The 18,521-nt window shown below is 39.7% G+C and overlaps 1 protein-coding gene across 1 annotated transcript in view; it reads right to left on the reverse strand.

The window, feature by feature from the left end:
* LOC117429440 (coiled-coil domain-containing protein 33-like) overlaps positions 1 to 18,521 on the reverse strand; it is a 108,239-nt gene that overhangs the window by 10,794 nt on the left and 78,924 nt on the right. Inside the window, exon 14 of the mRNA XM_058998543.1 lies at positions 15,139 to 15,372. Within this exon, the coding sequence (XP_058854526.1) occupies positions 15,139 to 15,372 (234 nt within the window). The remainder of the gene's footprint in view (positions 1 to 15,138; positions 15,373 to 18,521) is intronic.

Genomic DNA, 18,521 nt, shown 5'->3' on the forward strand with positions numbered 1-18,521 from the left:
CAGTTCACACGTCGCCTATATTCTCTTCATATAACACCATGCAGTCCTGTCTCACAGCACACTTGGTTGCCAGGGGCTTATAGTCAAGCACTCACACAGCCACAACTAAACCATGTAGGACTTGACCCTGGCTAAAGCAAACAGCTACTCCCGGCTAAACAAACAAACTCCATACTGAAAACTACCTGATGAGGGTTGTCTAGAAACTGTATCCAAACAGACCTTACCTTTGCAGTAGCTGGCCGATTAATATTCTTTATAGAAGCGTGCATCTACAGAAAGAAATTCTGTTTTTATATTACACAGACTTTCCTGCAGCTCTCTACTTGCTGGGCGAAGCGACTGGGTGAAAATATTCAGAAAGAGTCATTGTTCTGTGTGTGTTGTCTGCTGCTGTTGCTACAACTCAAATTCCCCTTAGCAACTGGGTGGCCCATAAGTAAAGGAGGAAGCCAGTTTAAATTTAAAGAAAAAGGTGTGTCTGTGTGTGGGGGCGGGGTAATTGAGTCTCCATGCATTTGAAAGCTACACTGTATGTGTACAAGTACTGAACGTATTATTGTTTGTTATAAATCACGGATGAGAAACCAATCACTGTTAAGGAACTGTCAACATTCCAGTACATCTTATCCTGTGTACAGCTGTGATCCTGAGTACAAGATCTGTTCTGTGATTTATAATAATTAAATACACTGTGTGTATATACATGTGTGTATTGACATTGAAAGCTATGTCAATATTTTTTATATATATATATATATATATATATATATATATATATATATATATATATATATAAATTAGGTATAGTACATTCTGCATAGCGCACATTATTTATTCAAACAATACACAACCTAGCTCAGGTCCATTCTATAACATACATATGACACAGAGTCAGGTGCTCCTGTTATTTAGCCCTCTAGTTAAACAGGCTGTCCTCCCTTGACACAACAATAGGTGGCGCTAAAGGAACCGTCAACGTTACTTAAAGGTACAGCAGCCTATCATGTATTTGCACTGAGTTTTAAGAACAATAGGCTAGAGTAGTAAAATATGGCTAGTGTTACCCCCCCCCACCCCCCATTTTATTTTTATTTGATGGCATGTAGATGCCTTCCTTCTGCTTGCGAAGCTCAGAATTTGTAGACGACCCCTTGATCTAATTCCTAGCAAAGCTGTACCCGGGAAATCAGCTGTAAGTATTGTGCCCACATTACAACCCAGCACTAACGTAGTCTGGCTATGCTTTGAACACCTTCGCACTTCTGTCTCCTGCTAGGACCCCGGCAGGGCATGCTCTGTCCCGCCTCTAATGGAAATCAACCAGGTGCCATTACTGGAGAAGCTTATCAGATTTCCCTGGATCAAACACTTGACCCCAGTGCACTGAGACAGAGATCTTTGCCCCGAGCCCTGAACACTGACTGAAGCACCGTGGATGTGTAGTTCAAATTCACTTATTAAACCTGATAAATTGGATTTCTCCAGGCAGAAAGTTAATGCAATGCTAATGACTATCCCTTAACCTAAAAAGAAGGACTTAATATTACTAAATAAATCTAATAGATTTTTGTTTTATAGGCAGAGTAACCAAATTAACACTGTGCCACAACTGTCTTCAGTCTATAAAAATTACTCCTAATGCTCCTTGTAAAATTAATTGTTCGAACACCTGCATTAAATTGTGGCCAACCATTTTACCACATTTCAATTCCCTTCAGTTCCCTCCCTCAGAGGTGCATTCAGCGCAGTGTCCTCTTCATGCAAAACAAACAGTGTGCAAAACCTCATTACTTGAGGTGCAGAATGAGATTCTGCTTTACCTTCAGCTATTTCACATTCCATTAGCCCCTACGCCTCCACTCTCCTTGTGTGTAATGTAGTACAGAGACACTGCCACAGAGCTACACACAAGGCTTAGCTCCAGCCTCATCTAGATTCAGCACACAGCCAGCGAACTGGAGTAAATGGGCTCTTTCAAGTTAAGTGATAGGAGAGTGTCTGCCGATGCAGGGCTCTGCAATTAGCCTGCATGAATGGGCTGCCCCCCTGTGCCCCACTCTCTCTCTCTCAACCGCTAAAGCAGAGTAGCTAGGCAGTCGCAGTGCTAATGGAAGGTACAGGTAGTGGGAGGGGGATGCTTGACAGCTCCCCTCTTATCTATAAAACAAGCAGACAGCACAGGCTGAGACAGCAAGCTTTAGAAGCCTTTTCCGACATCTTAATAAATCAGCAATGCTTCTGCATACGACATCATTAGGCCAGGCTGACGTGGTGTAAGGTAGCATCTCAATCCAGCCTCCCTCTCAATATCAATCACAGTAGCAGCCAAATCCTTCTGTAACCTAGACTGCACACTATCCCTGTTTCACGAGAATCTAGAAAGTGATGGCTTATGCAACGATGGGTCAATTTAAGGGTGAATTTTGACCCTATTTACTATCAGGACTGAGAATACGGTGGTGTCATAGAATATCTTTGAACTTGTATGAAGGTTAGGCTCTATGCCAGCTGACCTGTCAAAAGAGCTCTCACCACCTAGAAAATGATTCATTGCATAGTTAGGCATAGATCTAACAAAATGATTCCAGTAAATTACTGTCTTTGTATAATCATCACTTTGTAGGTCTCATATGTTCCTATATGAAAGATATTTTAAAGGTACTTTTTAGTTTCAATTATTGAAACATTTACCAGGCGATCCTTTCACATGTTCAGCGCTGCACTTCAGCATCTCGTTGAAAACCTGCCTTAAGAAAAGCAGTGATTGGAGGATCCAAAGTGAACATGAGTCACAAAGGCTGATGGGATTTGACAGTTCTTGTAAAAAGAAAACACTTGACAGAAATTCAGATTTTTTTGTAGATTATGATTTTTCTTAAGACAGAAAAACAAGCTTTTACATTTACTAGAACTCAAAGTCCCAGAATCCACTGCAACTTGAGTAACCAAGCCTGTTGCCTTTAACTAGAATGTATGGGTAAGATTACATTTGGTTTAGAGGATCAGAATAGGTGGAGATAATCAGAACGACGGTGGTTCAATCACAGTAACAGCATGCTGATTCAGAATGATAAGATTTTGGACAGTGAGGATACATCACATAACTACATACCACACTGTAGCTTCACGGCTCTAAACCCAGTATGTAGTAAGAGCTTCTGTGGGTTCTATAAAAGGTGGTATCAGCTTCTAGAGGCAGTACAGGAATGAGGGACATTGCTAGTACACAACAGGACTGTCCATTGCTGATTGCTTAAACAGGTTTGAACATTCAGTTCAGAAGAGCTCGGGCTCGCTGAAATCCACACGCACTGCTGAAGAGCTGAGCCATGACATGTACAATCAGTCCATTCACTCTGCAGCAAGTGCGTGCAAAGGCAAGAAATGCATTTCCACACGACAGCCACAGGACACAGATCCCAGCCGCCAGCCTATAACCCTGCCCTATACTGCAGCAAACTCGTTTGAGCGGCGTACAGTGGCTAGGCAAACCAAAAATAGCAATCCTACAACAAGAAAGAAAGCTACTGCCGATTAAGTCGCTTAAACCAAATACAAATACCTGAGCAGCTATTCCAGAAAGAAGCATTAAAGATTAAAGGGTTTGAGGCCTGTAAAATCATTGAATAAATATTACTGCTGGAATGGCAATTTCCAACCCGGTTATAAATTATTAAAGGGTAAGTAATACTGGTTCTTATTGCAGTAACTCATTTTTTTATACACTATGAGGTTATTTGACCTCAGCTCAGGAACAGCTCATGAATTCTAGTGGTCACATTCTCTTTTGCCCTAGACATACTGTATATAACCCAGGCTACATCAGGAAAGTTTCCTGTTTAGGTTTAAGAGCCAGCATCATTTTTTACTGCTGTCAATACGTTGACCCTGTACACAATACCTGTGCACTAGATGGTACTATACAGACACACTGCTGATTCTGTTTGTGGTGAAACACATTCCAGGGACTGGAGCTGGAGAGCTGACCCTGAATTCAGGTCAAACATCTTAACTCTGAGCATACTAACAATGGAATGACACTATTTGAGTGACTGCAATAAAACCACCCAGGAAAGAGGGCAGTACAAACATATCTGAAAATGTAATGTGATGCTATCTACTACTGGCTTAACAGCCAATTTGCATAGATTGTCACCTTTTATCCTTTTATCCTACCCAATTCCAGATTTTTAGCCCAGCACCCACCTCATTAAAATGAAAAGATTCCAAATTGCAGCATTATTCTTTTTCAAATCATTCCTGCCAACCCAATTTCACATTCCAGCTTCCACAAATGGGATCTGAACCTTACCCCTTGGCCTTCCATTGCCAATGGGCAAGGCTTTCATTAATATAATGCATTATCAGGGTTGCTTTGTGATTCAACAGCCTTTGCTAATCACATCCAACACCTGTTCAGCTGTTTCCCCCATTTAAGTAACTCTGTCTTCTTCATTAGATGAGGTTATTGTTACTTTCAAATCGTTCACAATTGCAATGTTCATATATCTGCATTATATTGAAATAACATTACATGTTCTAAATCAATTTGCACCCATTGACCCTGCTTAAAATTGCTACGCAAAATCCCAGTTATCTAATTACAAGGTTCCCCGTAGGAAAGCCGTCTGGTCACTGTATAATTTTAATTAAACTCTGTCAGCAGTTTGAGAGTGAATTAGCAGTCGCACATCTGTGAGTCAAGGACACAAGCCGGTCTGGTGAAGGACATGTACAGAGTGAAGGCTGCTGTATAGCATTGTAGATAGACACACCTGTGTCCTGTATTCACTAAAATACCCTGAATCATAGCACTCAGTCTGTTTCTATTTAAGAAACAAAACGCACTGAAAAACAAATTCTCGTTTCATTCAAATTTGAACACATGCCCACCACGGCATACTGATGTGTTAAACTTGTGACAGGGAGTCTTGCTAAAATATTAGCGGCTGATTTGACAGACATTGATATCAGCACTAATCTTGGACTGCCTTATCTAAGGCAACATTAGGATATCAAAGATTAAGGTTAAATCAGAGTCTGTGAAATCAGAAAGGCAGCTTTAAACTGAATTGTCCCCTTACCTTTTTTTGTAATCATTTCAAGTCGTTCTTATTGCAATTACTGAATTATTATTATTATTATTTAGAATGGACTGCATTACATGGACCAGGGGCTTTCACCTAAAACACAGACTTAAAAAAACAGGCAGGGCTGGTAGTGGTTAAACACCCAAATGATTCTTCATGGTATATATAATAATCTATATATAAGCAGACTGCAAGTATAGGACAGCTGATTACAAGCTATGAGCTGAGATATTGATCTAATAAGTGATGTCAGCCAGGGGTATGTCAGCGATGGTGGATTATTATTTATATCATGAGCACTCTAGTTACGATGAACTGTAATTTAACAACTGCTGGCAAGTTAGCAAGTATGTTTACAGGTATATGTAAATGTGTACATTAAATACAGTAAACTAAAGTGTTGTGGCTAATTCACAGAGAAGCACAAACCAGCTAAAGCAACGAAAACGTAAAAACTACTACAGTATTTAGGAATTGTGTGATTAAACTCTACATTGCTAAAACAGTGCTCCCCGTGGATTAAGCAATACAGAAAGAACTAAAATAATAATAGTTTAAATCAATTGTGTTGATAGGGATGTAAAAGTTTAATCAGAAAACGAACAAACAGCAATCCTAAACAATGTGCGATTTGAAATAAATACTAAAGTAAAATATAAAGATGAGCATAAATACAAGTTTACTTAGTCATAGGAAATTTGTATGACAGTTTAATAAACGGTAAATTAAGTCTGAATTAAATGTTTTAATTTGCGCACGTGTGTATAGGAATTGTGTATGAAACCCATGGTGTATGCGAAGTTGAATTGGTGGTAAGTGACAGAAATGCTCTTTGTTCCCTTGAATTATTTAGACAAAGTTGCCTGGCAACAAGACTTTCTGGGGGCAGCTTTCTAGCTGCTAAAAGCAAATCAAATAAAACTACATTAAATAGCAAGTACTGGTCAATAAAAATAAAATAAAAGCAACCCAGCTTTCCACATGAAAGCACTGGGACTGCTCTGGCACTTGAAACACATGACTGAGTCCCGCTAGATCAAAACATATGAGGTTAATACAGAGAATGGGACGGAACCATTTGCTAGAAGCATGAAAAAAGGATGGTGGCTCCATGGGGCCAAACATGGATTAAGGCCAATGAATTCCAAGTGCAGTTTGAATTTAAATAAATTTGGGACAGAAAACTATTGACAGCCCTAATGATTTGATTAGGGAGTAGGATTAAGGAAATCATTACAATCGTGTTGTTCTTTATTCTATTATAAGGGGGCGAAGTGAACATAAACAGTGATTAATTACATATTAATTACTAATGCTTTTTCTCTTCTCTTTGAAACATTTTCTGTAATAGAAGTGCTGAAACACAGCCAGACGCTACCAAGGTCTGCCATGTTTTCAGCCCTTTGCCAGATGCACGCAACAGTGGGATGGGCGCTGTGGAAGTAAGCTGGCGCAGGAACAAATGATGCCACGGACACACAAGCTAGCATGTGGAAATAATGCTATCTATGAATCAACCTGTATACAGTAGTGCCCGTATAGCTCAAACAAATAGGCGATACACGTTCTTTCATAAGAGTGCACTGATGGCAAAAGTGTTAATAGAATATTGTAAACCACCAACAAGGAATTATATTTTAGTAGAAAACGTAACATAACTGTGCAACACTGCAGCTCTGAGAAAATCATGAACTATGTGACACTTAACCACTGAATTTAAATCAATGCGTGCCCAAGAAGCTTTATGGAAATGTACATTATGGACATTATATCAATAGGAGATGGTATGCTTTTGGCAGCACGAGGATGGATGGAGGCGTGGGCGGATTTATAGTCTAGTTTTGATTCATGGGTTGATTTTAAGAAGGGGCACCACGGGAATCGGATTTAAATCAGAGAATGGTCTTCAATCTCCAGTTCTAATAGCAGCAGTAAATTATGCTTGCTTGGGCTTGGACTCTCCAGACAGTGTCAGTCTGGCAGGCAGGTGGGGGCGTGAGTGCTTGATTACTGCCGAGAGGGAGGAGCCCCCTCCTGACTCAACATTATTCACAGGAAACAGAGGCTTTTCCCAAAAGGGCAAAATCTAATCAGCCGCGTAACTGCGGTATTACTGTCGCTTTGAGAGCTGCGGGATTGAGATAACTCCCAGCAGCCTCTTCACTCCGGTCAGGGTAAAAGAGAGCAAGCACCTCTAAACTGAGAGGACCACAGGATCAAACCACGTTCTGGACCCGTTCCTTCATTCCATTTCATATACGAGCACTCCCAATGGCATACATATAGTCTCTACATAGAACAATGTATCCATAACTTTAATACTAAATCATACAATCTGAAGAAAATGTGTTGAACAAGTATGTCAATAACATCCTTCCCCCGCCACGGCTGTCCGTTCAAAACTAGAGCTATCAGTATGGTGATGACCCTGACATATATCAATGGCACGTACAGAATTGTATTACATAAGAAACGGCAATGAACAATTTATTTAAAACAAGGTATTTAAGCCCTAGATGTCATTAAGCAGGTGATGTGTTAGTATCATGGTCAAGTATAACAGTATTACAGTGTGTGAAATAACTTGTTGTGTTCTCAAGAGGCATGTAAAAATGTATGTGTGACATACAGAGGGGTGGATACACAGACAGAGAGGCACTTCCTACACACCCCCACTGTCGGATATTTCCAATCATCTTAATACCAAGTTCCATCGTAATCAATAAGTGGTTTTACAGATATATGAAAACATCTAAAGGGTGACGTATGTATCTGGCTGCCTCCACTACATCCACATCACTGGGGATAAAAACGTATTTTGTTTACCTTGTTAAAATAATTTCTTTCTTTCTTTCTTTCTTTCTTTGTGTCTTAGTTGATTTAATGAAAATCTACATCGTGCAAATCCATCTCTGTTTTGAATTGTGCTTCTGAATTTTCTTTCTCAGTGCCTTACAATGACTGAATGAAAATCTATATCATACAAATCTATCATTGCATTGTGCAGATGAACAGTGAGGGTTCACAGCTCAGTCAGGCACAGAGCTGCACAAAGCTATGAGAGGATCACAAAACAGCTCTACCATTCCTCCTCAGCCCTAACTGCAGGGCCACTATAGAAAATGAATGCACCGTCAATTCAGCCTCACCTGGTAAGGTACCCTTAGACACTCCCTGATATACCATAGGGAGAATGCTTCTAAGTAACAAGAGTTTCAAAATAATTCCCAGAGTAAAACATTTGCATCTTTCCTTGTCAGTTATTTTTTTTCCTCAGTATTTTACACACACACACACACACACACACGTATAATCCCATTCACCCCGTGTGACATTTTTTAAACAGGCTGCCTTGGTATAATTTTCAATCCACATGCATTTCATACTCAAGAAGCCTGCAGTCAACTTAATTGCTACTGCAGGCACTTCATAAACAAGGTCATCCATCCAATGGAACATGTAGAACTAAACTGTACAAGTATATTGCACCCAACTAATAGACAGCCTACACACAGCTACTGCACTGTCTGCTCTCTGCCGTAGAATATGCCAAGGCAATTGCAAAAGTGCATATTCCAATACTTAAGAAATACTTGAGCTGCCAGCTGTAATTATGTACTGTACATTGCTAACCCATTGCTTCCTGGTCATTATGGAACAGCTTTAAAAGCCATGAAACATGTTTCTGTGGAAGTAAACATGTTGTGTTTTGCCAGGGACTGTAGTAATGTTGTTTTCATTTTTTGTGAATGAAAACAACATTAAATTTGAGCAAAGCTAAAGAAGCATCTTAGTCTAGTAGCCACAAGTTTCTTATTCATTACCATACTTTATGTTAAAGAGCAGCTTGGTATAGCTTGTGTCATTTTTAGTCTTTAGTTGCAAGTGGGGCCATCGTTGTTTAAAGGCAATACCTTATGAAAATATTCGTTCACACAAAATGCAGCTTTGTACAACTGAAACTGTGGGGGTGTGACCAACATGAATTAGAAAATGATTCAGTAACCCTCAGCCAATCAGCTTCCAGCTCTAGTGGACTTCTATCAGACAGTAGATGCCACATGGTAGAGACTTCATCGACAGGCACTATTGCTAAATTAAAATTAGTGGCCTTTTACAAAACTGTAAAATTCAACTGACCTCCAAATATATTCAAAATAACCTTGTCTTTATTTGGTGTAGGTTTGGTATGTGTAGTCAATTAAAAAGAAGCTTTAACTACAAATAGTTATCTCTGTTTATGGCTCTGATCCAATTTACAGCCCCCAATATATTTCTAGCCAGAGATAGAGCTGTGGAAATGGTCAGAGCTGTATTATTAGTGTCTAAGCTAATAGAAGCGCCAGTAGACAACTGAATTAAACCCTTCGCTGGCTTTATTGAAAAACAGTTAATCCGAGTCCAGGGTGAGAGAGCGAGAGAGAGGAGAGAGAGAGAATGCTGTCGACTCAGCAGAGGATAGTTTACTGCAACATCTAAACCCCGGGGTGACCAGAGTATAAAACAAGTGTGGAGGGATCATCGTTATTCCTGAATCCATCCCCGTTTAATTGCTGCTTTCATGTCTTATCTGCAAGAAACAGAAGGTGGTGAAAAACCAAGACAAAAATGTATGCCACTAAAACAGCGTATAACTCTGATTAAGGAGCCTTGAGTTTAGAGGTGAGAAATGAGAGGCACGAAGCTACGGTGTTCTTGTAGCTTGTACAGTGCCTTGCGAAAGTATTCGGCCCCCTTGAACTTTGCGACCTTTTGCCACATTTCAGGCTTCAAACATAAAGATATGAAACTGTAATTTTTTGTGAAGAATCAACAACAAGTGGGACACAATCATGAAGTGGAACAAAATTTATTGGATATTTCAAACTTTTTTAACAAATAAAAAACTGAAAAATTGGGCGTGCAAAATTATTCAGCCCCCTTAAGTTAATACTTTGTAGCGCCACCTTTTGCTGCGATTACAGCTGTAAGTCGCTTGGGGTATGTCTCTATCAGTTTTGCACATCGAGAGACTGAAATTTTTGCCCATTCCTCCTTGCAAAACAGCTCGAGCTCAGTGAGGTTGGATGGAGAGCATTTGTGAACAGCAGTTTTCAGTTCTTTCCACAGATTCTCGATTGGATTCAGGTCTGGACTTTGACTTGGCCATTCTAACACCTGGATATGTTTATTTGTGAACCATTCAATTGTAGATTTTGCTTTATGTTTTGGATCATTGTCTTGTTGGAAGACAAATCTCCGTCCCAGTCTCAGGTCTTTTGCAGACTCCATCAGGTTTTCTTCCAGAATGGTCCTGTATTTGGCTCCATCCATCTTCCCATCAATTTTAACCATCTTCCCTGTCCCTGCTGAAGAAAAGCAGGCCCAAACCATGATGCTGCCACCACCATGTTTGACAGTGGGGATGGTGTGTTCAGGGTGATGAGCTGTGTTGCTTTTACGCCAAACATAACGTTTTGCATTGTTGCCAAAAAGTTCAATTTTGGTTTCATCTGACCAGAGCACCTTCTTCCACATGTTTGGTGTGTCTCCCAGGTGGCTTATGGCAAACTGTAAACGACACTTTTTATGGATATGTTTAAGAAATGGCTTTCTTCTTGCCACTCTTCCATAAAGGCCAGATTTGTGCAGTATACAACTGATTGTTGTCCTATGGACAGAGTCTCCCACCTCAGCTGTAGATCTCTGCAGTTCATCCAGAGTGATCATGGGCCTCTTGGCTGCATCTCTGATCAGTCTTCTCCTTGTATGAGCTGAAAGTTTAGAGGGACGGCCAGGTCTTGGTAGATTTGCAGTGGTCTGATACTCCTTCCATTTCAATATTATCGCTTGCACAGTGCTCCTTGGGATGTTTAAAGCTTGGGAAATCTTTTTGTATCCAAATCTGGCTTTAAACTTCTCCACAACAGTATCTCGGACCTGCCTGGTGTGTTCCTTGTTCTTCATGATGCTCTCTGCGCTTTAAACGGACCTCTGAGACTATCACAGTGCAGGTGCATTTATACGGAGACTTGATTACACACAGGTGGATTCTATTTATCATCATTAGTCATTTAGGTCAACATTGGATCATTCAGAGATCCTCACTGAACTTCTGGAGAGAGTTTGCTGCACTGAAAGTAAAGGGGCTGAATAATTTTGCACACCCAATTTTTCAGTTTTTTATTTGTTAAAAAAGTTTGAAATATCCAATAAATTTCGTTCCACTTCATGATTGTGTCCCACTTGTTGTTGATTCTTCACAAAAAATTACAGTTTCATATCTTTATGTTTGAAGCCTGAAATGTGGCAAAAGGTCGCAAAGTTCAAGGGGGCCGAATACTTTCGCAAGGCACTGTACAAGGTTAATCGACTTCATAGGTGTGTACTGTACCAACAGGCAGGTACTGTACCTTAGCTTGCACGTTTGTTATAGTTGAATTTGTGTATAACTAGGGCAGACCTCCTGATGTATGGAATCATTCTGTCAGCTACAACTAGTTCAAACTCGATATTTAACTTAAATGAAGGTCACAATAACAAATGATATCACAAGTAGAATTCTATAGTAAACTCATTCAGTGCCTTCACCTTAACAGTGCATTTTTATTAATAATGTTTCTCCTGTCTGCTTTCAGATTTCATGGTGAGATTCCTGGCTGTGGGTTTACAGTAAAGGAGCAGTTCTGTTGTTCTTGTAACATTTCCCTTGTATTTTTCAGACTGTTGCTATTGAGCGAAGCTCCAGACTCTCAGTGCCTACAGGGCTTATTACTTCACCAAACTCCAAATTACAAAGAGCCAGGCATTTCATAAAAAAAAAAAGCCTTTCCTTAATAACTCTGATAAATCGCTCTGGGCAGGAGGGAAAACACAGATTTAAATGGAGGCCCGGGAGAGAAAATGGAGAGAAGCTAATCTGACCTTGTCTGTCAGGTACTTGAAGGAATCAGAAGCGAGAAATGTGTGCCCCCACCCCCCTTCCTCCACTACATCACAGGTTTGATTTTTTTTTTTTTTTATCTCAAAAGCATAAAATCTGACAGCTTCTGGTGCCAATAAAACAAAGAGGGCAGCTATGACTTCCATTGCACCTCCATGTTCCCTTTTTCAATTTCCCTTTAATCAATGTCTATGTACTGTGTGAAAATAACATTACAGGAACACATGTGACCTTTACAGAGTTCCATGGAATGGCTCAGCTATCGATTACATTTTAGAATTAAAATGGCTCTTTGTTGCAACACAGGAAACAGTAACTCAATAAGGGGTGTGGAAAGACCTGTAAACTCAGCTAAATATATGGCACTCTTAAATAAGGGGTTCAATAGACTGGATTTCAGAAATCTAGTTAACATCATTAATTTGTTTATGCCATCTTTGATGTTCTCTATACAGTGTGTCAAATTTTTCTCCCAGATTGTTATCAAGCCACAGAAAACTTTTGTTCGTTGCAGTGCATTGCAGTTGTTCAGTTGAATGTTGACCACTAGGTGGCACTGCGAACAAGTGCACAGCCACTGCAGTACAGCAAGCAGCAGTGAGTGGGTTGTCAGCTGTTTCAACAGGTCCTGACTATTTACAAATGACACAGTTAAGTAGTAATCTCTACAGAAAGACTACCCTAGGATAACATATTCAATCATTTCATTGTCTTTTATCAGAAAAAAAAATAATGAAATGGGCAGATATACTTATTAGGTTAGATTAGTTTACTGGTCTGCTATTTTGAGTTATCTTTCTTAGGCCTGTAGGCCTTGCTTAAAGTTGCTCTAGATGGTTATATTCGTTTGTACATATTTAGGTAGTTAATCTTATAAGCCTATGTTGAAAATTAATTTCTGGTTTACTTCCTGAGGCATAAAATAATTTGATGATCCTATTCCTCAAGGCATTCAAGACACTGAGAAATATTTCTAGTCAAAACATGTGTCTACCATTTTTTCTTTTAGTATTACAATACTGCTACTAGGGTTGTAACAATGCTCTAATATCACAATACGATACAATATTGCGATGTACAGGTGAATTACTATGAGCGATGCTGTGCTTCAGGTCTTGTATCACGATACAAACAATACATACCTCTATTACAATGCGATACATCATATAAAGAAAGTATCATGATTTATTGATACACCTCTAACTGCCACAAGCAGTAGCAGGGCCATACAGTGAGCAGACAATTTGTAATATGAAGAAGTGACACAAAACAGACCAACTCCTGCCACTGAAATCCAGTTTCAGAGCTGTCCAGGGTGGCAAACCTTACCCATGCCATCTCAACCCTTACTCCTTCCACCACCACAACAAATAATCAACGATCGTATAGGAAAGCAGCTTCACAAGGGTCATGATAGAGGGTGCCAGTGCAACTGCCTTGTTCCTCAACAAAGTAGCTGCACTGGAATACTTGGAATGGCAACGTTTACTGGAAACCGAGACTGGACGATCCAGTCAGAAACAAGGCACGATGGATCATTTTCATGAATGCAACGCAGTGCTACGTACAGTGGACCACATGACAGAACCCTTCAACACTGGACAAGACCCACCCACTAAAACAGTGCTCTGGCATCATTGTGGGCTGTTAAGGCCATTCCCATTTCGTTTTGCCAGTCAGTGTGAAATATTCCACCACAATTTAAAATCTGACCTTCCAAGGCATTCAGTAAGCCATGTTCACAAAGGCTTTTATTTTCCCATCAGTTCTAGCAAGATGTTTACTCTAAGCTTCCCTGAAAGCGCATTCACATGAAGATTAGCAGCAGATTGTGATGTGTCTTGTTATGCATGTGCTAGAAGATTAGCTATGTGCTAATAGGTGTATTCAATGGAGACACTGAGATTGGCAACAGAGAGATGTAAAACTGGCTACGCAAAAGAGCATTAGACAAATCCATTTTAAAAGTGTGCTATTATTGCTAAGAATGGAATTGTATAATTGCCCTGCCAGTGTGAAATCGCTGTTGAGACACGGTGTCACTTTTGTGCCGTGTCCTTACTGAAAAACAGCACAATCAGATCCTTCTTGGGTTTCAATAAGAGAATCAATAAGGTACTGGGGAGGGGGCTTAGGGGATTAGTAATTAGATACAGATATCGAACCTTTTATCTCTGCTGTGATTGAAGCAGTGGTGGGTATAGATCAAAAGCAATTTCATTCTGATGGCTTTTTGTGGGGGTTACATGAAATTAATTCAGATGGGCCTGGATTTGCCTTGATTTACAAAACGTGGTTGGAATACAACCCCCACCCCACCACCAAATTCATTTTACATTTTTATTTAAAAAGGTCTATTTTTGCTAAATGAAATCTCTCTTTTATTAACACCAACACAATTTTCACTACCCCCTTTTTTCCTTGTATTAAAAATATTTTGGTTGTTTGCATTTTGCTTTTGTCTTTGTATTTTTTCATTTGGAATATGCAGATTGAAATACAATGCTATGGACCATATAGTTACTGCCTAATCACTTCATGTGCTGTAGTTCTAACTCTAATGGCAATCCGACCAAACCTACAGCAAAAGGAACCAGGAAGAAGCGGTTTATCTATAGTGTTGTATTTGAAAAATCCTGAATTTGTAAACCAAAACAGTCTCAGCACAATACAAGGCAGCTGTAATGAAAGGAAAGAAAATGGATTTTAAAGTTTTGGTTATCACTCCTTTAAAAGAGAAAAGTAACTTTAAATGTCATTTAAAACACATGGTTTACATTCCCCTTACCATAATATGATGTTTGCAAATTGTCCAGAGTGGTTCTGCTGCTCCAATATTGAATATTGCATTTTCTCTGAATGTCCCTCTTTGATTTGAGCTGCGCTGGAGATCCTAACTAACCTGCCCTGACCAGCATTCCTCATTCTATTCAAGTCACATGACAAAATGACCTTTCAGCTCTGCCAGCCCCACTTTCTATGTTATATACCTCACAAACAGGCGCAAACGCTTATGTAACGGTAGGGTGCTTTAATGTGGTCTTATCTTTGTCACAATATTTGCTGTATGCTACAAGCTTCACTGTTAGCATGGAACAGGCTAATGGTATCAGATAGTCTCACCTCGAGTTGGAGTAGGTGCTGGGGCTGGGGCTGGTGCTGGTGCTGCTGGGGCTGGGGCTGGGTGCTCCAGTCAGTAGGAGGAGGGGCTGGGGATCCCTCCTCCTCTTCGTTGGATTTTAAAGGCCAGGACAGCGGGGGAACAAGGGGCGGAGATCCCCCGTTCTCACTCAGAGGCTTGGAGTCGAGGGTGGGAAGCAGGCTGGGGTTGGCAGAGGCCAGGAGAGAGTCCGGGCGCTGTAACGATATAAGCCACATTGAGAAAAGGAAGCAATACAAGGCTATAGTGACCACTACATAGAGATATCTGTAGATCCATTGGGAGCTTTAGCTGCAATTCAGATAAAAGCGATACATTTTTTAAAGCAGCACAAAAAGTCAGAATCGAAATGTTTGCTTTATGTAGTGTTTTTGTGTGAATAAAAGTATCCTGTTAAACAAAAGATGGAGTGACAGAGACAGCTATCAAAATTGATACGCAAACAAACATTCAAAGATATACTGTAAGACAGACACAAAGCAGCAACTAGTAACCAAAACAGAGAGCAAGATATATTAAGATAAACTGACAAAGCACATCATGGGAACACATTCAGAATCAGCATTGTGAGATGACTGAGCCCCAGTGATTTAATTGACAAGACCACAAGTACTCCAGGCCCATCACTTCTGATTCCTCTAATGCCAGGACAGGGATAGAGGACAGACATCATCTCCACTTCCTGTTCATGAGGCTTGATGATAGTTTCTCGCCAGAGTAAATCTCATTATGAACGGATACTGTGTGCCTGGACTAATACAACAGTTGGCCACAATTAGATTTTTGCCTTTTTACAGAGACTTGAAATACTGTATTATAAAAAAAAGAGAGATTTCCGGGCCCATGTATTATGGAATCTCTGAATCATTGGCCATGGAGTACTTAGTGAAACTCAATTACATTTCTGAGGAATTAATAACTGTTTTTAATAAAAGCTTAAACTCACTGATGAAATTAATGAATGCATTAGCATGCATTTATATGCAAGCCATTTGGGTATGAGTTCAGTCTGCTGAAACACATCTCATATTATTTTTCAGTAGTTGTGGGGGAGCTGTATATCCTATTGGATTTGCTATCGCCCTGATGGGGAGTATGTTCTCTATTTATACTCTGGAAGGCTCATTGACTGCCATAGTTTACTTACAGGTAAGAAATTAAGATGTATACCTTTTAAGAGACTAATGAGAATTGCTGATATTTTAATAGTGGGCGCCACTGCGTATAGACAAGACTACAAAAAGGACTGTAATTCAATCAGTAGATGACAGTATATAAAAAACAACAATATAACAAGGCTCCACGAAGAAAATAAAGACTAGCTCTACCACCGCTACGCTCCCCTGCCTCCAAAGCCCGCTCCTTCTCCACCCTTGCTCCGCAGTGGTGGAACGACCTTCCTACAGATGTCAGGACTGCCCAGTCCCTGACCACATTCCGGCGCCTCCTTAAGACTCACCTCTTCAAAGAGCACCTGTAGAACTCCTCTGTTTGTATCCTGGGACACTATCACCCTTCATGTAAATGTGCTTTATTTTGCTCTTATCAGCCCCTATTTTACTGCATTTAATCCTGTACTTCAGAATACTGTAATCTGCCAAGTTTTTAACCTGTAGTACTTTGTATTTAATCACATCCTGATGTAACTATCACTATTTAATCATATCCTGATGTAACTATCACTATTACCTGCTGTATTATTGAATTGTGGTTTGTCAAACTTGTACTTTACTTGAACAAAAGTTATTGTATTTCTTGCTCTTATTGTATTACTTGTATTGTAACGCTTGAAATGTTTTTGCTTACGATTGTAAGTCGCCCTGGATAAGGGCGTCTGCTAAGAAATAAATAATAATAATAATAATAAAAAAACATGAGCAATTCAATTAGTCGTAGTAGGCAGGCTGTTGGTTTATCTATCTTTCAAAGTAATGTTTCTTTACTTAATGATATTTAATTGATAAGAAGGGATTTGTGTTACCCGGCATTAAATAGCAAGTCGGCATTGGTGTGAAATATTCGAGTTGTCTTAATTTTGTATTCACTTTGAATCACTTTCTGTTTCAGTCATGAAATCCTGGTGACCTTTTAAAACTAAGCAGTTTAAAGCAACTCTGTGGCTTCAACAGAGCTCCCAGAACAACAGAGGACCAGATAATATGAAAACATTTGAGTCCAGTTGAGTAAATTGATGGTGTTTATATTAGTGCAAAAAAAAAAAAAAGTCTTGAGTAAATACAATTGCCCTTTTGGTTTCTAAAGGTATTATACCGGAGAAATGTAAAATGCAAGCAAGGGGAGGCAACGTAGATTTGAAGTAATGTTAAATGAATGCTTTCATAATACAACAGGGTTCAGCAACATAAAACATAACTTAGAACAAATGTCATTCAAACCCTATTTTTGCCTAATGAATATATTACGAATGCACAAACAGGACTTCTATCTCTGATTTCTCCGATTGCCAAAGAAACTCTGTGGACTCTCGAAACCTTTTAAGAACAAACCGATATAAAACGAGAAACTGTGCCGAGAATAAATACTGGAAATGTTTAAATATTTAATGTCTTAGTTAAGGCACTAGACAAGGAGAATCAAATCTATCCGCCAGCCACAATTATTCCTGACCCTGTCTGCGACATTTCCTATTCTATTTTCATCTTTAATAAGGCTGCTTGCTCAGGAAGTAACTGCTAGTTTAATAAAATGAGGCACAGGGCATTAAGTTGGCATATGGATGACAATTAAATTACTTTGGTCTGAACGTAATCAAAAGCGCAATCTATCTCTCTAAATTAGAGAGATGGCAATGTCTGCAAGCAGAGGGCCTGGTCTGTTTGGGCTGCCGTGATCTGAAATAGAATGTTCTGGTCAACAGGGTAATGAGAAGGCAGAGAGGACGCTAAGCAATGCACAGTCACATTTTCCGATCAGCACTCATTTACACTCTATTCCCCTGCCACCTGCCCCCTGTAACACAACAGCAGCCCACTCAAAGATTTCAACTAATAGCACAGTTGCAAGCTAGCTCCTTTCATCCATCCTTTCTGCTTCCCTTTTATTCGTTCTTCCTACTTTTCTTTAACAAATGATTTAGCAATTCTATATAACAAGAACCAGACAAACAAGATGTGCGGCAGTGTTGGACAAACACACCCCTCCATTCACCCCCTTGGATGTAAGCATAACTCTAGAGCAGATAGAGAAAAGCACAACACAATTTAATACAAAGCAAGACATGTAAGTATAATATGGCAGTGTGCTTTTTATAGTCATTTTCAAAATATTTTGACAATTGGTTCCATGTTTCTTTGCTACTTGGTTATTGGTCAGAGTATTGCAATGA

This window comes from Acipenser ruthenus, chromosome 24, assembly GCF_902713425.1.
Source record: "Acipenser ruthenus chromosome 24, fAciRut3.2 maternal haplotype, whole genome shotgun sequence".
Lineage (NCBI taxonomy): Eukaryota > Metazoa > Chordata > Actinopteri > Acipenseriformes > Acipenseridae > Acipenser > Acipenser ruthenus.